Below are 20719 nucleotides of genomic sequence, written 5' to 3' on the forward strand. Positions count from 1 at the left end.
TAATAAATTTTGTTCTTCCCTTTTCACATTACCTGCCGCCTGCTGCGTATTTGTTTGCTCCTCATTCAGTGTTAGTTTAGGTTCTTGGGTACCGTTCGTTTAACTCTCAACAGGTTATGGGCCCAGGTCGAGTTTACCCAAGAGGATATTTATTTTACCGGTGAGCCACCGAGATAAAACGGCGTGTCTTAGTTTTAGTAGTAGGCTACTACTAATAGCACCATGGCTTGTAGAGATGGAGGTACTGGTGGTGGTCGATGGTATCGACTCGTCTTTGACGGAGACGAAAAGAACTATGAATTATGGGAGACCAAATTTTTAGGCCACCTTCGCCTACAGAAACTAAGAGACACAATCTTGACACCGCCAGCAGAAGGAGCAACGGCTGCTGTCCGCGCTGCAGATGCAGAAAAGAATGGTGAAGCCTACGCGGAGCTCATACAATTCCTCGACGATAAGAGTCTGTCCCTTGTAATGAGGGAGGCAGCAGACAATGGGCGCGAGGCGTTGAAAATCCTGAGGGGATACTACGCAGAGAAACTACGCGGCACGACTGCATCAGAGGACAACGTCATGAAGGCCCGAGTTCAGCCGAGGGGCAAACCTGCTACGGCCAGTGCTAGTGGGACTCGCTGGACGGGGAGTGTGGACAATATTGTTTGCTTCAGGTGTGGCCAACGAGGTCACAAATCCACCTCATGTGAACAAACACAGTGGTGCAGCCACTGTAGGAGCAACACACACCGTGACGCAACCTGCAGACGGAGACAGAGGCGAGACAACGCCCGAGGGGTCTCCGAGGCAGTGGAGGACAATGACTACGCGTTCGTTGCCGGAGACATCCGACGCAGAGACATCCAAAGTGGACGCGGAGACATCCGACGCAGAGACATCCAAAGTGGACGCGGAGACATCCGACGCAGAGACATCCAAAGTGGACGCAGAGACATCCGACGCGGAGACATCCAAAGTGGACGCAGAGACATCCGACGCGGATCTGGTGTCAGAGGAAAAGGTCTGATGGTGGACACAGGAGCCACTTCTCACATCATCACCGACGTGTCAAGGTTCAAATCCTTTGACGACGGGTTCCAGGCAGAAACTCACTGTGTGGAGCTGGCCGATGGAACCAGGAGCAAAGGGGTCGCCGAGCGCAGAGGAGATGCAGAGGTGTATTTGGTGGACAGCGCAGGACGCCACCGACGCACAGTGCTGAAAGATGCACTATTTGTGCCTTCATACCCGCAGGACATCTTTTCTGTGAAAGCAGCTACTGCCAGCGGAGCAACCGTCATCTTCAAGGAGGGTGAAGACGTCCTACAACACAGAAACGGTACACAATTCTATATCCATGAACACAATAGATTGTACTATTTACACACAGTGGAGAAAAATGAATGTGATGACCAGTGTATGGGATGTAATGATTTACAGACATGGCATGAGATCCTAGGTCACTGTAATTATGCAGATGTAGAACAATTACAAAATGTTGTTTCTGGTATGACTATTAAAGGTAAAGTAGACAAGTCAACATTACAATGTGATGTCTGTACACAAGGCAAGTTTGTCCAAACTAGAAACAGGAAGCCTGATATGAGGGCCAAAGCTCCTCTAGATTTGGTACACACTGATTTAGCAGGACCAATAGCCACAGAGTCTAAGGATGGGCATAAATATGCATTATGTTTTACGGATGATTATTCCAGTGCAATGTTTACTTATTTTCTTAAAAATAAGAGTGACACAGTCCAAGCAACTGAAAAGTTCTTAGCAGACGTAGCCCCTTATGGGAAGGTCAGATGTATTAGGTCTGATATGGGTACGGAATTCACTGGTAAGAATTACCAAACACTGCTTCGTACTAATAGAATCCGACATGAGACGTCGGCACCGTACTCGCCGCATCAAAACGGTACTGCTGAACGCAGTTGGCGAACCTTATTTGACATGGCTAGGTGTATGCTCATAGAGAGCGAGTTACCTAAGTGTTTGTGGACATATGCAGTGCAGACAGCTGCTGTCATTAGAAATAGGTGTTTTAACAGACGCACTAAAAAGACTCCTTACCAACTGTTGACTGGAAAAAGACCAAATATATCTAGAATGCAAAAGTTTGGGTCAACATGTTATGCATATAAACAGGACAAGACAAAGCTAGAGTCAAGGTGTGAAGAGGGTATTTTTGTAGGATATGACAAAAATAGCCCGGCCTACATAGTCTATTATCCTGGCACTCATAGAGTGAAAAAGCACAGACTTGTGAAATTTTCATGCAGGAAGATTACTGAGCAGCAGACTCAGACTGACACAACGCCTGTTTATGACGATGATGATGACTTTGGGGTGAAAAAGGAGACTAGGCATAGACATGCGAGTCCAGACCATGCACAGAGGAGTCCAGGTCGAGCTCAGAGAAGTCCCCATGTTCAGAGTCCAGTGACAAAACCTGAGGGCAGTCCAGCACAGGACACTACACGTTATCCTACCAGAGATAGGAGACCACCAGAATATTTAAAAGATTATACATGTGAAGTGGATAGTGATGACCAGACACATTTTAGCATGGACTATTGTTATAGAGTCATGTGTGATGTACCCCTGACCTTCAGGGAAGCTGTAAACTCAACTAATTCAGAAAAGTGGGTTAATGCAATGAATGACGAAATGCAGTCACTCAGAGAGAATAACACATTTACCCTGACCAACTTACCTGTGGGTAAAGACGTAGTGGGGGGTAGATGGGTCTATGCAATTAAGAATAACATTGATGGTTCTGACAAATATAAAGCAAGATACGTAGCTAAGGGATATAGTCAGAAAATGGGCGTTGACTATGACGAGACGTTCTCTCCTACAGCTAACTTGACCAGTGTCCGTGTTATCATGCAAAAAGCAGCTCAGGAGAACCTGATTTTACATCAGATGGACGTTAAAACAGCGTATCTGCATGCTCCAATAGATTGCGAAATCTATATTGAACAACCTGAGGGTTATAAAGAGCACTCTAGTACCAAACAGGTGTATCGGTTAGAGAAGTCACTATATGGTTTGAAACAGTCAGGCAGGAACTGGAACAAGTTATTACATGACTATTTATCTGACAACAACTTTGTACAAAACCTGACAGACCATTGTGTTTACATCAGAGAAACTGACAATGAAAAAGTGATTCTGATAATATGGGTTGATGACTTGATCATTGCTGCCAGTGATGAAAATGCAGTGATGAATGTAAAAGAAATGCTTAAAGCAAGATTCCACATGAGAGATTTAGGTCATCTGAAACATTTTCTGGGTATTGATTTTAGCCAGAGTGATGCATGTGTGAAAATGTCACAGAAAAAATATTCAGTAAAATTGCTTGAAAAGTTTGACATGGTGAATTGCAAACCTAGAGCGACACCTTGTGAACCAAAGCTAAATTACAGCCATTCTGAGCTCTTGTCAGATGTAAAATTGTACAGAGAAGTAGTAGGAAGTTTGATCTACCTGAGTACATGTACAAGACCAGATTTAAGCTTTGTAGTAAGCAAATTGTCACAATACTTTAGTAATCCAACAGAGGAACAGTGGGTTACTGTGAAACATGTGCTGAGATATCTAAAAGGTACAACAGACAAAGTTTTGTGTTACAAATATTGTGAAAATGGTTTGAGTCTACATGCTTACAGTGATGCCGATTGGGCGACTGACGCCACTGATAGAAGGAGTACAACTGGATATTGTATAAGCTTGTGTGAAAATGGTCCTTTGGTTTCATGGAAGACCAAAAAGCAACCAACAGTTGCACTGTCAACATGTGAGGCAGAATATATGGCCTTAGCTGCAACTACACAAGAATGTATGTATTTAGTCCAACTTTTAAATGGCATTGATGGGAGTCAGTCTGCTACACCAAAGGTTTATGAGGATAACCAGGGTGCAATTGCATTAGCCAAGAATCCTGTAAACAGACAGCGATGCAAACATGTCGACATAAAATATCATTTTGTCAGATCAGCTGTGAATGATGGTAAAATATGTCTACAATATCTTCCCACAGATCAAATGGTAGCAGATGTAATGACAAAGCCTGCAACCAAATGCAAATTGTCGAAATTCTCAAGCTTTATGTTTGGAGAATAATTCATGTGATTTATGACATGTGATTTTTGATTTTGTTTCAAATGTTTTTATTTTTACGATGATGTTAACAGTATGAGAGCTAGTGGGAGTGTTGACGTATTGTCTCTTGTGCTCTCAATGACTGATTGGCCACTTGCTGGTCACGTGACATGCCCTGATTGTATATGTGCTGCACAGGTGCTAATAAATTTTGTTCTTCCCTTTTCACATTACCTGCCGCCTGCTGCGTATTTGTCTGCTCCTCATTCAGTGTTAGTTTAGGTTCTTGGGTACCGTTCGTTTAACTCTGTTAACAATGTTCTATATGTTATAGTTATTTGAATGACTCTTACCATAATATGTTACGTTAACATACCAGGCACGTTCTCAGTTGGTTATTTATGCCTCATATAACGTACACTTATTCAGCCTGTTGTTCACTATTCTTTATTTATTTTAAATTGCCTTTCAAATGTCTATTCTTGGTGTTGGCTTTTATCAAATAAATTTCCCCAAAAAATGCGACTTATGTTTTTTTCCTTCTTTATTGTGCATTTTTGGCCGGTGCGACTTATACTCCGAAAAATACGGTACTAAGAATTTTTTTTTATAGCCTTCGCTTATAGAATATACCAAGTTTTTAAAGCTGCTCCGGAATAATAACAAAATATCTTCAAGGCTGGCAGGTGTGTAATGTAATATGTAATAATAATAATAATAATAATGTAATATGGGGTGGTATAGCTCGGTTGGTAGAGTGGCCGTGCCAGCAACTTGAGGGTTCCAGGTTCGATCCCCGCTTCCGCCATCCTAGTCACTGCCACTGTGTCCTTGGGCAAGACACTTTACCCACCTGCTCCCAGTGCCACCCACACTGGTTTAAATGTAACTTAGATATTGGGTTTCACTATGTAAAGCGCTTTGAGTCACTAGAGAAAAAAAGCACTATATAAATATAATTCACAATACTGTACTCTATCAATAACTGGGGTATAATTATCCACCCAAATTAATAATAAATACAAAAATTGAGCATAGTGCAATACCAACATTTAATTTAACTACAAAAAATGCTTCAAAATTCAATAAATACATAGTGTGACTTCAAGCAGGATGCAATACAGTATGTCGATAAATGTATCAAACTGACATGGTGAAGAGGATTTCATGGTGCAGTCTCACATCTGAGCAAAGTGGTGCTTGTGTCGTTTCATCTTTTTCCCCTGGAATGTGAAAGGAGAGTGAGGGTGAGAATAGGACCTGCCAAAAAGATGAAGTTAATGCATGAAAAACCACGTCTGCTTCAGTACCAAAAGTTTCCCTCGCTTGTCTCAGTCCTCCTTCAAGTTGTCGACCAGCTCCTGAGTCCGCTGGGCGAGCTTCTTCCTCTCCGCCTGCTGCAGCTTTAAGGCCGCGTCGGCCTTTTTGCTTTGGTAGATCTTCACCCCGGCGAAGCCCAAGCACAGGATGAGGGTTTTCAGCGCCAAGATGTACAACAGTATGGGTACGTTGTCCAAAACCTGGCAACAAACATACAGTAGTGATGGCTCCGGCAACACCGATGCATCGGCGCATGCGTCGAGCTCATAGAGCAAAACCCTGTGTCGGTGCGCGTACCGCTTTTAGAAAGTCACGTGACCGATCATGAGCTGATTCGGTCACGTGACCGATACGTGAACTGTGTCGCACTGACGCCTGCGCGCCAAACTGTGGTTATAAGGAAGCGCATCTGTCAACGAGATGCTGCTGCCAACAGAATCGTCGCACTTCTGTCGTTGGTCATTTGTAATTTATCGTTGTCGATCATGGAGCAGCCTCAGGCAAAAAGAACGATTTCCGCCGTGTGGGAATATTTTGATCATATACTGGAAAAAAAGGTATTTGTGTTCATTTCCTTGTTTCATCCTATTCTCTCAAAATTTCCACTTGATCTATTAGAATTCAAAATCTCTTCAAAATGATTCTTAGTTTACTATCCATATTTTCTGCAGGTTAAATGTCGCATTTGTACGACAGAATTGTCGTACATTAACAAATCCACCTCATCAATGCTGTCAGCCGGAGAAATAATAACTAAGAGAAATCGTCTAAAATTTAATACGTTGGAAAAACTGTTTTTGGAATAAAAATGTGTAAAAAAAAAATTAAAATAAACATTCCCAGTCCACAAGCATCCTCATTCACAACACGTTCTCTTAGATTTCCATGTTATGATACATGTTCACATTATTGACTGTCTCTAAAAAAGATACAAATATATTTTTATTTAAATGAAGATATGAAATAATCCTAAATGAAATACAATGACTTGGTTTATATTATTGTATATACTAGGTCATAAAATCAGTGTCAGTTGAGTCAGTCCATAGGTTGCCTGTAGGGATTTTTAATGTCCAGCAGATGGCAGTATTTAGTGACACAGTATCAATACAGTTTTGCAATGTGTCGAAACGCTCCATGACGCCTCATCATACAGAAATGAAGTGATATTTCCCAAGCGGCGAGAGTAGAGTGTGGCCTGTGGTGGAGTGGGTGTAGTTCCACCTTTTTCACAAACCCAGGAGGATCCTGGGAAGTCAGGGGGAGAAGCTAAATGTGTCCTAGTGTCAAAAGGAGGCGTGGACTTGTGTGAGAAAGCAAGGCAGCTGCACAGTCTAGGGCTGGACGATACTGACATCAGTATTGACTGATATCAAGCCTTTAACTTGAAATGTTTCAAGATCACTGAATAATTCAGGAATGTTGCTGTTATTTAATGTATCGTATTTCTGAACAGAATAAAAAGGCACGTTGTTGGGACTATTGGTGAACAATTATTCCCTAAGTTTGGCATCGATACTATCAAGTCTTGGATCGATCCATTGTGACACAATCCTACATGCAGTGTTTTCTGCTGTATTAAATACTCGAGATATATATTTTATATATATATTTATACATTATTCGCACATTTGAACGAATAATAACTAAACGAATAATTTCTGCTGTATTAAATACTCGAGATATATATATTTATACATTATACGCACATTTGAACGAATAATAATTGAACGAATAATTTCTGCTGTATTAAATAGTCGAGATATATATTTTATATATATATTTATACCTTATACGCACATTTGAACGAATAATACACAAAGCCATAAACGAATACCTTAAGACTACGACGGCTTGATACATAAACTTAGCAAAATAGCATTAGCATAACGCTAACACACGGTTTAACAACAAGGTTAACGGTTTGTAAGAAATAAACCCGTAACATTTAAGTTGATGATAAACATTTACGTTGACTAACTAAATGTTGTATTTAATTACCTTCCAGTTGATCATTGTCGCTTGTGAAGTGTTCAACTTCGCCGACGGTGGACTGCACTTGGAGGACAACGTCCCATCAAGAGGGCGGGGCTTACAGTTGCGTAGCCAATCATAAAAGGGAACACAGTCGTGCTGCATTCCGGGTACCTGGGACGAAAGCGAGTTTATTATTTGCACCGATTATTACATCTGTTAAATGGTGAGTTGAATTTTTTTTTTGTTGAAATAAATTGTTAACAACCAGAGGAACACTACCATCCAAAGACCAATAAGTTAACTACAATTATCTTGGACTGCAATTTATTTTTGGTCGTCACTATTGTAAATTCCGAACACACATTTTGTCTACAAGAACGCGCAGTTATTGACTGTCCAAAATGGCGGCGAATGTATATCTGAATCCGATGAATCCAATATAGTAAGTAACCGAGTGTCCATAAAACTAGAGGTAATATTTCCCTGTCTTATTGACGACGTCACGTAATCATGCCCGTATTTCTCCCCACAAGATGCCACTGAACGACCAGAACTATTTGTAGTCACGGTGGCCGAGAGGTTAAGGCGTTGGACTCGAAATCCAATGGGGTTTCCCCGCACAGGTTCGAATCCTGTTCGTGACGTATCTTTTTCTTTTTAAAACTGATAGAAAAATATGTTTTTAAACGTCATTGAATTTCCAAATGTTTACTTACTAGTGACGCAGAAATACAATGGTGTTTAAAACATGGTGTAATACAAGCCTGCAGTCACCGGATGGCACTAGAGGACCATTGTGTTGGAATGTGGCGGCCTGTTGAGTCAAATATGAATGGTATGATGTTATGACTTACACAGTTACATATAATCAACCCTACACCAGGCACTAAATACCGTTGTCCACTGCATAAAAAACAAGGACATTACTCATTGTAATTGAATATATGAGTAAAATACCGTATTTTTCGGAGTATAAGTCGCACCGGCCAAAAATGCATAATAAAGAAGGAAAAAACATATATAAGTCGCATTTTTGGGGGAAATTTATTTGATAAAACCCAACACCAAGAATAGACATTTAAAAGGCAATTTAAGATAAATAAAGAATAGTGAACAACAGGCTGAATAAGTGTATGTTATATGAGGCATAAATAACCAACCGAGAACGTGCCTGGTATGTTAACGTAACATATTATGGTAAGAGCCATTCAAATAACTATAACATATAGAACATGCTATACGTTTACCAAACAATCTGTCACTCCTAATCGCTAAATCCCATGAAATCTTATACGTCTAGTCCAGTGGTTCTTAACCTGGGTTCGATCAAACCCTAGGGGTTCGGTGAGTTGGCCTCAGGGGTTCGGCGGAGGTCAAAACACACCCGACTCATCGTGTAAATAAAAACTTCTCCCTATCGGCGTATTACGGCTACGGCAACAGCAGAAGTCAGACTGATTTGCAGGTGTGTAATTTGTTGTGAGTTTATGCACTGTGTCGGTTTTGTTCTTTGAAACAAGGTGATGTTCATGCACGGTTCATTTTGTGCACCAGTAATAAAACATGGTAACACTTTAGTATGGGGAACATATTCACCATTAATTAGTTGCTTAACATGCAAATTAGTAACATATTGGCTCTTAACTAGTCATTAAGTACTTATCAATGCCTTATTCGGCGTGGCCTTATTATAACCCTAACCCTCTAACCCTAACCAAATAACTCTACATTAAGTCTTTACTTAGAATATGTTCCCCTAGTGTCCAAAAACTCTAAATTAAGTCTTTGTTACTTAGAATATGTTCCCCTAGTGTCCAAAACTCTAAATTAAGTCTTTGTTACTTAGAATATGTTCCCCTAGTGTCCAAAAAACTCTAAATTAAGTCTTTGTTACTTAGAATATGTTCCCCTAGTGTCCAAAAAACTCTAAATTAAGTCTTTGTTACTTGGAATATGTTCCCCTAGTGTCCAAAAACTCTAAATTAAGTCTTTGTTACTTAGAATATGTTCCCCTAGTGTCCAAAAAACTCTAAATTAAGTCTTTGTTACTTACAATATGTTCCCCATACTAAAGTGTTACCAAAAACATATAACTTTGCCTTGAATTTGAAAAAAAACCATTTTATTTTTCACTAAAGAAGGGTTCGGTGAATGCGCATATGAAACTGGTGGGGTTCGGCACCTCCAACAAGGTTAAGAACCACTGGTCTAGTCTCTTACGTGAAAGAGCTAAATAATATTATTTGATATTTTACGGTAATGTGTTAATAATTTCACACATAAGTCGCTCCTGAGTATAAGTCGCACCCCCGGCCAAACTATGAAAAAAACTGCGACTTATAGTCTGAAAAATACGGTTCAATTATTGGAATATTTTGTCAAATATGTCAAAATTAATGGCAGGGTTGTTGCCCCACATATTAGTGTGCTGTATACTTGAGGAAGATAATGGTTTCTACAAACAACTGTTGGTATCAAAGAGATAACCACTTAATTCAGGGCCAGTATTACTGTTATGATTTACATATTTTTTCAACAACATATTCCAAGTGCAATCAACTATTTTGCTTTTAATTTTTTGACCATGAATTTAATCAGAATAAAACAAGACAAAACATAAGCACACAAAATAATACACCATATAGTTGATATTTTGCTCATAGTCCAAATCTTAATAGAAAACATATTAACGTGTGCAGTGTGTGTGTGCTCCAAGGCCAGAAAATGCTCACGAGTGGGGCTGCATGCTTTTGATTACTTGTGGTTGACTTGTGCAGGACTTGAACTCCACGTCATGTCAGGTGGGAGGAAGAGGTGAGGAAGGGTCATCGATCTAAAAGCCACCATTTGAAATGGAGAAAACGGAGGAAGCGGCTGTTCGTGGTTATATTTCAATGTTAACACACACAGGGGAGCAATAGGAGGCAGGTACTGTATTTTTGGGACTATAAATCGCAGTTTTTTTCATAGTTTGGCCGGGGGTGCGACTTATACTCAGGAGCGACTTATGTGTTAAATTATTAACACATTACCGTAAAATATCAAATAATATTATTTAGCTCATTCACGTAAGAGACTAGACGTATAAGATTTCATGGGATTTAGCGATTAGGAGTGACAGATTGTTTGGTAAACGTATAGCATGTTCTATATGTTACAGTTATTTGACTGACTCTTACCATAATATGTTACCTTAACATACCAGGCACGTTCTCAGTTGGTTATTTATGCCTCATATAACGTACACTTATTCAGCCTGTTGTTCACTATTCTTTATTTATTTTAAATTGCCTTTCAAATGTCTATTCTTGGTGTTGGCTTTTATCAAATAAATTTCCCTCAAAAATGCGACTTATACTCCAGTGCGACTTATATATGTTTTTTTCCTTCTTTATTATGCATTTTCGGCCGGTGCGACTTATACTCCGGAGCGACTTATACTCCGAAAAATACGGTATGTAAGAAAATAAATAAGACAAAAGTTGAACCACTTTCTGTCCAAGGCGTGCATGTTATAAAAACAGATCTATAATATCTTATTCTATGTCTTAAGCTCAGATGATAAGATGGAGACAGCAATGACTGGAATGTGGAATTTGTCTTGCACAGATTTCAACACATGAAGCATACCTGCATGCAGACACTTGCCACCGTGTGCGTGCATGTGCATCTCTAATCCTTGAAAAGGCTGCCAAAGGGGGGGAAGAAAAAAAAAAAAAAAAAAAGCGGATGTTTTTTTTTTTCTCCCCCCAGCCAAGCAGTTCCCAGACACTCCCCTTTCTCACAGCTTGGACGTCTCTCTCGTCTTTTTCATGTCTGGTTCGTCCCCATAATATATTCCGCCGTCCTGCTTCACCTTGGGAGGCTGTGTGTGTGTGTGTGTGTGTGTGTGTGTGTGTGTGTGTGTGTGTGTGTGTGTGTGTGTGTGTGTGTGTGTGTGTGTGTGTGTGTGTGTGTGTGTGTGTGTGTGTGTGTGTGTGTGTGTGTTCTGGCAATGCTTACTTAATGGGGACATCGCTCTGTTTACACAGTCACCTTTAGGGGACCTCTGACGGTATGGGGACAAAAAAAAAAGGTCCCCTAAAGGGAAACCTTTTTAAATGATAGTCAGATCCATTCTGAAGATGCCTAAGTGATTGTTAAGCTTTGGCCCATAAAACATGTTTGAAATTTGGGTTTCAAATATTGGCAAAAGAGAACATTTTATTTCTTGAAAAGTGAAACATTTGTTATCCTGGCATTAATAGTACTGTGATTCTGTATGGTATCCATCCTTAGTTAAAACTAATATATTTTTTCCAAAAACAAAATCTGGTTTAGTTTTCCTTAGGATGACATTTTCATACAGCATGATTATAAAACGTTTTTACCTTAAAGTATGATTCACATTCAGAATTTTCCATCCTTCTATATGTGGTAGTTGGAGTTGCAGACAACTTCATTACTGCTAAATAGCAGTTTCCAGTAATGTCACCGAAGATGCAGGATTTGCTTTAACATTTAAGTGGTGAAACTTCCTATAAGACAGGGGTGTCAAACTCAAATACAGAGTGGGCCAAAATGTAAAAGTGAACAAAGCCGCGGGCCAAGGTTGAACAAATTAACCTTTTAATAGGGACCCAAACAAGTTTTGCATTGAATATTGAACAATCAAGGCTTATATAACTTTATAGTGCCATGCAAAATCCAGTTTCAAATAATAATTAAAAAATATCAATGGCATATCAAATACATTTTAAATAAAAATTGAATGCCTCTTTTCTATTTGCAGCCTTCTGAGGTAAATATCAACATTAACTTTTTCCACAGGCTAATAAATTTGAAAATAAAATAAAAATGAATAAACCAACCATTCAGGACTTTAAACTGCTCAGTTTGCAACACACTGATCTAATCTGATGTCCCCAAGCCAGATACCTGCCATCTTTTCTGAGATGCTAGTTCATTAATGTCAGGGCTCAGGCTTTGAGCTGAGGCAACCTTCATTATAGAACGAAGGTGTTCATCAGTCATTATATTCTCGTAGTCCACCCGGACCACAGTCTTGGGGGCGTGCCTTACAGGCACTGCTTTTAACGTCCTCTACGAGCTGTCGTCACGTCCGCTTTTCATCCATTCTAACAACGTGCGGCTTCTGTACGCACACACACGTGAATGCAACGCACACTTGATCAACAGCGATACAGGTTACACTGAGGGTGGCCGTATAAACAACTTTAGCACTGTTAGAAATATACGCCACACTTTGAATCCACACCCAACAAGAATGACAAACACATTTCGGGAGAACATCCGCACCGTAACACAATATAAACACAACAGAACAAATACCCAGAACCCTTTGCAGCACTAACTCTTCCGGGACGCTACAAAACACACCCCCCACACGCACACACACACCTTGTAGCGCCGCACATATTATGTGACTGGGCCATCACTCGTTGGACTGGATTAGAAGCGGACGTGACGATTTTCGGGAGGGGCACTGAAATTTGTGAGTCTCCCGGGAGGGTTGGCAAGTATGAGAATTAGCGGTGAATGCGGTGTTACCGCGGCGGTCCAGCTCTAGTGTTAATTTGATATCGCCTCAAGGGCCAAGTGAAATTACACGGCGGGCCAGAGTTTGACACCCATGCTATAAGAGGACAGCTGTAGTGCTGCATTCTGGGGATCATGTCCTATTTTCTTTAAATGGTCCTCAGTAGTCACGTACAAATTTGTGTGAATTATGCAAAATTAATTAAATGTGGTCCCCATGAACCATATTAACTCTTTTTTTTTTTTCCCCCAGTAAGAATGATCAGCACATTACTTCATCAATCCAGAGATTTAAAGACGTGTATGAGCTAACTGGGCAGTGGTCATTTTACACCATTTTTTTTATGCCTCCACAACCCGTAGAAAGGGTGGTCCCCACAAGTGATGATCCAAAACTTGGTCCCCATTCCAAGTAATAACCAGTATGTGTGTGTGTGTGTGTGTGTGTGTGTGTGTGTGTGTGTGTGTGTGTGTGTGTGTGTGTGTGTGGAGAGGAGGGGGGGTTGGAAGATAATAACTCAAAGTCAGGTTTCTGCCGTTCACCTTTCCTCCTCCTCCTGTGACACACATGCCCCCAGCCTTGGGGCACTCATGGAAGTATGCAAAGCATGACCTTGCACTAAAAGCACTGTGGGGGGGGGGGGGGGGGGGGGGTCGCTTCATTTCTCCTGTGAGGAAGAAGCGCGGCGGAATGATGTAAAGCAGAAACAGCAAAAAAAAAAAAAAGTATTAGCGGCCAATAAAAAGGCACTTAGAGGCGGAGGTGAGCGCGTACTATTTCAACAGCTTTAAGATGTGAGGAATGTGGGGTAAAAATAGTGGAAATCCTTGAAAGAGACTTGTAATTTCTGTACAAAAAAAAAAAAGAGGAAACGAGCGAGTGGCAGTATAAGCAGTTATCATGCATAAATCATCCCACAGATACTGGGCTCCACCCACCAGCTCTGAGCCTTCCAGTCTGGTATTCTTTCTCCTTCACTCCTCCAAGACGTCTGCATGCAGCTTCTCCTCTCTTCTCCAACACATGACACTTTCAAACCCTGCAACAACAACAAACATTTTTTTTGTTATTTGGAATTTCTTCTTCTTGGGGAACTCTCTCTGATGCTCCGTGTCTGACTTGTGTGTCCCTTTTTTAAGGTTGTTTTTTTTCTTTTTCTTTTTTTTTCTCCCTGAAGATCTGTTGAGGAAGAGGCGGACAGTGTGAGCAGGAGACAAACGGGAGGGAAGAGCACAGCTGCCGCCGTCTTGAGGAGAAAATACAAATAAAGATAAAGAAGGCAGCTGACGTCCCACCTGAGAGACGTCACGCGTCCTCTGAGGTGACGCACGCCGACAGAGGAGCCGCGCCGTGACCCAGACAAGACCTTCTCTTCTTCACCATGCTGGATTCAACTCTCTTCCCAGATTCAAGCAACCTGCGCCGGAAGAGCAACTTTGTCCCCGGCTAGACATGACCAAAGGAAACCATCTCAACTTGTGACAACCTCGTCCTCCTCCTCCTCCTCCTCCTTCTTCTTCCTCTACCCTTACTTTCACTTCTGCTCGGAACTCTCAGCAGATCCTCATCTCCACCTCCTCCTCACTATGTTGATACCAGCTGTGCTCCTATGGATTCTTAATGCCAGCAACTTGTGCTCAGGACAGGACTACATGGACTACTACCCATCCAAGGACATGGGCACCCAGGTAAGAACTTCTCCAAACATGGAGCGCCTTTGATTGATTGATTGATTGATTGAGACTTGTATTAGTAGATTGCACAGTACAGTACATATTCCGTACAATTGACCACTAAATGGTAACACCCCAATAAGTTTTTCAACTTGTTTAATCAATTCATGGTACAAATATATACTATCAGTATAATGCAGTCATCACACAAGTTAATCATCAGAGTAAATACAAACCCCGTTTCCATATGAGTTGGGAAATTGTGTTAGATGTAAATATAAACGGAATACAATGATTTGCAAATCCTTTTCAACCCATATTCAATTGAATGCACTACAAAGACAAGATATTTGATGTTCAAACTCATAAACTTTATTATTTTTTTGCAAATAATAATTAACTTAAAATTTCATGGCTGCAACACGTGCCAAAGTAGTTGGGAAAGGGCATGTTCACCACTGTGTTACATGGCCTTTCCTTTTAACAACACTCAGTAAAGGTTTGGGAACTGAGGAGACACATTTTTGAAGCTTCTCAGGTGGAATTCTTTCCCATTCTTGCTTGATGTACAGCTTAAGTTGTTCAACAGTCCGGGGGTCTCCTTTGTGGTATTTTAGGCTTCATAATGCGCCACACATTTTCAATGGGAGACAGGTCTGGACTACAGGCAGGCCAGTCTAGTACCCGCACTCTTTTACTATGAAGCCACGTTGATGTAACACGTGGCTTGGCATTGTCTTGCTGAAATAAGCAGGGGTGTCCATGGTAACGTTGCTTGGATTTCAACATATGTTGCTCCAAAACCTGTATGTATCTTTCAGCATTAATGGTGCCTTCACAGATGTGTAAGTTACCCATGTCTTGGGCACTAATACACCCCCATACCATCACACATGCTGGCTTTTACACTTTGTGCCTATAACAATCCAGATGGTTCTTTTCCTCTTTGGTCCGGAGGACACGACGTCCACAGTTTCCAAAAACAATTTGAAATGTGGACTCGTCAGACCACAGAGCACTTTTCCACTTTGTATCAGTCCATCTTAGATGAGCTCAGGCCCAGCGAAGCCGACAGCGTTTCTGGGTGTTGTTGATAAACGTTTTTCGCCTTGCATAGGAGAGTTTTAACTTGCACTTACAGATGTAGCGACCAACTGAAGTTACTGACAGGGGGTTTCTGAAGTGTTCCTGAGCCCATGTGGTGATATCCGTTACACACTGATGTCGCTTGTTGATGCAGTACAGCCTGAGGGATGGAAGGTCACGGGCTTAGCTGCTTACGTGCAGTGATTTCTCCAGATTCTCTGAACCCTTTGATGATATTACGGAGCGTAGATGGTGAAATCCCTAAATTCCTTGCAATAGCTGGTTGAGAAAGGTTTTTCTTAAACTGTTCAACAATTTGCTCACGCATTTGTTCACAAAGTGGTGACCCTCGCCCCATCCTTGTTTGTGAATGACTGAGCATTTCATGGAATCTACTTTTATACCCAATCATGGCACCCACCTGTTCCCAATTAGCCTGCACACCTGTGGGATGTTCCAAATAAGTGTTTGATGAGCATTCCTCAATTTTATCAGTATTTATTGCCACCTTTCCCAACTTCTTTGTCACGTGTTGTTGGCATCAAATTCTAAAGTTAATGATTTGCAAAAAAAAAATGTTTATCAGTTTGAACATCAAATATGTTGTCTTTGTAGCATATTCAACTGAATATGGGTTGAAAATGATTTGCAAATCATTGTATTCCGTTTATATTTACATCTAACACAATTTCCCAACTCATATGGAAACGGGGTTTGTACATTGAATTATTTACATTATTTACAATCCGGGGTGTGGGATGTGGGGGGGAGGGGGCGGTTAGGTTTGGTTGATATCAGCACATCGGTCATCAACAATTGCATCCTCAGAGAAATGGACATTGAAAGAGTGTAGGTCTGACTTGGTAGGATATGTACAGCAAGTAGTGGACATAGAGAGAGAGATCAGAAAGCATAAGACCAAGTATCTACATTCGATTATTTACAATCCAGGGAGGTGGGATGTGGAAGGGTGAGGGTGTTAGTCTAGGGTTGCAGTTGCCTGGAGGTGTTCTTTTAGTGCGGTTTTGAAGGAGGGTAGCGATGCACTTTCTTTTACACCTGTTGGGAGTGCATTCCATATTGATGTGGCATAGAAGGAGAATGAGTTAAGACCTTTGTTAGATCGGAATCTGGGTTTAACGTGGTTTGTGGAGCTCCCCCTGGTGTTGTGGTTATGGCGGTCATTTACGTTATGGAAGTAGTTTGACATGTACTTCGGTATCAGGGAGGTGTAGCGGATTTTATAGACTAGGCCAGGGGTCGGGAACCTTTTTGGCCGAGAGAGCCATGAAAGCCAAATATTTTAAAATGTATTTCCGTGAGAGCCATGTAATATTTTTTAACACTGAATACAACTCAATGCGTGCATTTTTAAGTGCGACCAACAGTATAATAAGTCTCTTATTCCTTTTAATAACATTGTTATTCTAAAGCTAACCAATAATAAATTAAATACTTCTTAACATTACTGCGACTTCTTGAACAGGTGCGGTAGAAAACACATGGATGGATTAAAATGTATGAGAATGTTTTATATTTTGAACACTGATTACCAGCGGAATTATTCATTACTTATCGTGTTAAGCAATGTCAGCTAAGATTAATCTGAGAGCCAGATGCAGTCATCAAAAGAGCCACATCTGGCTCGAGAGCCAAAGGTTCCCTACCCCTGGACTAGGCTCAGTGCAAGTTGTTTTAGTCTGTCCTCCACCCTGAGCCAGCCCACTTTGGAGAAGTGGGTAGGAGTGAGGTGTGATCTGGGGTGGAGGTCTAGAAGTAACCTGACTAGCCTGTTCTGGGATGTTTGGAGTCTAGATTTGAGGGTTTTGGAGGTGCTGAGGTACCAGGAGGTGTGCCTCACCACACTGGAGCTGAACCTTATAGTACATCTCACACATGGCTTGTCACGGTACCAGAATTTCACCACTCAATATCGAAGGGGACAAGCGGTAGAAAATGGATGGATGGAATACCGATACCATTCTCCATACCACCATAGAAATAAACAACTGAACCCACCATGTACTTTTAAATTCAGTGTTTCCCACACATTCATTTATTTGTGGCGGCCCGCCACAAAAGAATTACGTCCGCCACAAATAAAAATTTTTTTTTTTTTTTTAAATTTTTTTTGTCCTGTCCAGCTTCTCAGGCAAATCATATAGTTGATGTAGATGCCCATATAGGCTGTTCAGATTTACTTTACAAAAGAGAAGTGTAGGATACTTCTCTTGTTGCCTTATTTGTATTTGACCACTACTGTTTTCTGTTTATTTGTTACTGACTGTGGCAGGACACCTCTGCCTCTGTTTCACTTTATGTTGCTGGTAAATAATATGGTTGTAGTAGTAGGCCAAAGTTAAATTATTTAGTATGCACTAATTAAAGGGGCAGAGCTTTAAGAGACATTTTAGCTTTTATATTTTATAAGATATATTTTTTGTAAGAACCACAATTAATAAATATATTTCAGTGAATAACTTATTGTTCAAGTCTGTATATAAATATGTACATAAAGTGTTGTAATTATATTGTAAAATGGATGGATGGATGGACGTTTAAAACAAAACTGTTATTATTCATTAGTAAGTATACATTTTTTGAGCCTTTTTAGAGAAAATCATATCATTGTAGTAAATTATGCAAATTACTCGATGTCATGTGACCACACCCATAGCCACGCCCATAGCCACGCCCCCACCACCACAGGTATCTTGGCAGTTTATGGGAAACACTGAAATTACACCATTAAAAAACACTTCAAAGTGTCAAGTATTTAAAATCTTTTTGCACACATCAGGGCTGCCTAAATGCACAGGTGAAACTCCAAAAATAAAATATTGTGCAATTAGATTTACAAAGTGAAAGTAATTTATGACATAGGCTCATAATATGCAACTCATATTTATTTCAAGACTTGTTTTCATATAATTTTGATGATTATTACCGTATTTTTCGGAGTATAAGTCGCTCCGGAGTATAAGTCGCTCCGGAGTATAAGTCGCACCGGCCGAAAATGCATAATAAAGAAGGAAAAAAACATATAAGTCGCACTGGAGTATAAGTCGCATTTTTGGGGGAAATTTATTTGATAAAAGCCAACACCAAGAATAGACATTTGAAAGGCAATTTGAAATAAATAAAGAATAGTGAACAACAGGCTGAATAAGTGTACGTTATATGAGGCATAAATAACCAACTGAGAACGTGCCTGGTATGTTAACGTAACATATTATGGTAAGAGTCATTCAAATAACTATAACATATAGAACATGCTATACGTTTACCAAACAATCTGTCACTCCTAATCGCTAAATCCCATGAAATCTTATACGTCTAGTCTCTTACGTGAAGGAGCTAAATAATATTATTTGATATTTTACGCTTATGTGTTAATAATTTCACACATAAGTCGCTCCTGAGTATAAGTCGCATCCCCGGCCAACCTATGAAAAAAACTGCGATTTATAGTCCGAAAAATGCGGTACTTACAGCTTATGAAAAACTGAAATTAAAAATGTCGGAAAATTTGAGGATTTCAAAAACTGTAAACCATGAATATCAAAATGATAAATAAAAGCTTGACGTATCTCACTTTGTAAGTAAAGACTTTATGTGACATATTAGTAGTTTCAGATTTTAAGTTGCATTGCTGAAATTAATGGACTTTTACATGATATTCTAACTTTTTGAGCTTCACCTTTAATAATGCATTCCAAAGAGAACAGCAGTGGTTTATAATCTCCCAAACAAACAAACAATCTGCTCGTGAATATGGCCAAAAGTAACAATAGTTAACTATAGTACATTCTAAAAAGAACAGCAGTGGTTTATAATCTCCCTGTATATCAAAACAAACAATCTGCTAATGAATATGGTAAAAAACTAACAATAGTTTTAACTATAGTACATTCTTAAAAGAACAGCAGTGGTTTGATATACTGGGAGATTCCCAGTATATCAAAACAAACATCACCGTAGTTATCAATATGGTCATAAATAACAATTCTCAACTATTTTACATTCTAAAAACAACAGCAGTAGCATGGAGATTGCAAGTGTATCAAATAAACAATATTGTTATTAACATTCTCTCAATATGGTGGTAGTGTGACGTCATTATGTCATTTGTAATAAAATACAGTAGGTGAATAAAAAGGCTAAAATATATATTTCAAGACAGCTGTTTGTTTTTACTCATTAGTATCAGCATTTAAGCGTTTTCCCAATACGTTTGCTCTATTTTTTCCGTTTTTGCTTATTATATTTTTACAAAAAAAGAGCTGCGTTCAGCAAAAACACTTTGCCTTCCTGGTGAAATAAGTAAACCAGTAGTATTAACTTCAAAATGTTGCCAAACGAGTTCTCTTTCTTAGCACTTATGGAAGTAATGAAGGTTGGGTTTTGTGCACACTGTGCTAATGAACACTCTCTAGGCTTGTGGTGGCGGACCTGTGCTCTCAGTTGGGCTGCGAATACTTTCGTGATCGCTTGTATTTGACCACCAAATAAATGCATGACGCAAGATACACCTTTCACTTTTAACATGTAACTCTATCGCTAAATATAGCAACGAAGTCGGTAAAGTGCATCACAGATCATTTCTGCCATGCCTTATGTGCTAGAAGCCCAGGCGTGTATGAGGTGTGTTGTGAAGCGGAGTTACGCCACACCGGCAGTTATTCCACACTGCCACACTTCCATTATCATTTGTTTATGAGCGGAGGCAAACCGGGAGCGCAAAATCCACATTCGTAACGGGCTTTCACAAATAAGCATGTACCGTATTTTTCGGACTATAAGTCGCAGTTTTTTTCATAGTTTGGCCGGTGGTGCGACTTATACTCGGGAGCGACTTATGTGTGTAATTAACACATTACCGTAAAATATAAAATATTATTTAGCTCATTCACGTAAGAGACTAGACCAGTGGTTCTTAACTTTGTTGGAGGTACCGAACCCCACCAGTTTCATATGCACATTCACCGAACCCTTCTTTAGTGAAAAATAAAAGGTT

At 40.1% G+C, this 20719-nt stretch overlaps 2 protein-coding genes and 1 non-coding gene across 7 annotated transcripts in view; 2 read left to right on the forward strand and 1 right to left on the reverse strand.

Annotated features, from left to right (window-relative positions):
- Positions 1 to 5140: 5140 nt before the first annotated feature.
- LOC133659337 (small integral membrane protein 11-like) overlaps positions 5141 to 20719 on the reverse strand; it is a 38655-nt gene continuing 23076 nt past the window's right edge. Inside the window, exons 2-5 of the mRNA XM_062062097.1 lie at positions 13882 to 13982; positions 7429 to 7575; positions 5418 to 5627; positions 5141 to 5330 (exon numbers count right to left, since the gene is read on the reverse strand). Coding sequence (XP_061918081.1) covers positions 5439 to 5627; positions 7429 to 7566 — 327 coding nt within the window. The 5' untranslated portion in view covers positions 7567 to 7575; positions 13882 to 13982 and the 3' untranslated portion in view covers positions 5141 to 5330; positions 5418 to 5438. The remainder of the gene's footprint in view (positions 5331 to 5417; positions 5628 to 7428; positions 7576 to 13881; positions 13983 to 20719) is intronic.
- LOC133659310 (vascular endothelial growth factor C-like) overlaps positions 7488 to 20719 on the forward strand; it is a 50980-nt gene continuing 37748 nt past the window's right edge. The window contains exons 1-2 of one of the 5 annotated variants that reach the window (XM_062062059.1): positions 7488 to 7627; positions 14121 to 14631. In XM_062062059.1, coding sequence (XP_061918043.1) covers positions 14530 to 14631 — 102 coding nt within the window. In that variant the 5' untranslated portion in view covers positions 7488 to 7627; positions 14121 to 14529. Of the gene's footprint in view, positions 7628 to 7946; positions 8028 to 8129; positions 8240 to 10198; positions 10219 to 13933; positions 14632 to 20719 lie in introns of those variants that run through there. The other 4 variants (XM_062062072.1, XM_062062080.1, XM_062062088.1 and 1 more) reach the window with 4 other exon arrangements.
- On the forward strand, positions 7967 to 8048 carry trnas-cga (transfer RNA serine (anticodon CGA)). The gene has a single exon. It is a non-coding gene; the product is annotated as a tRNA-Ser (tRNA).

This window comes from Entelurus aequoreus, linkage group LG01 (genome assembly GCF_033978785.1).
Source record: "Entelurus aequoreus isolate RoL-2023_Sb linkage group LG01, RoL_Eaeq_v1.1, whole genome shotgun sequence".
Classification (NCBI taxonomy): Eukaryota; Metazoa; Chordata; class Actinopteri; order Syngnathiformes; family Syngnathidae; genus Entelurus; species Entelurus aequoreus.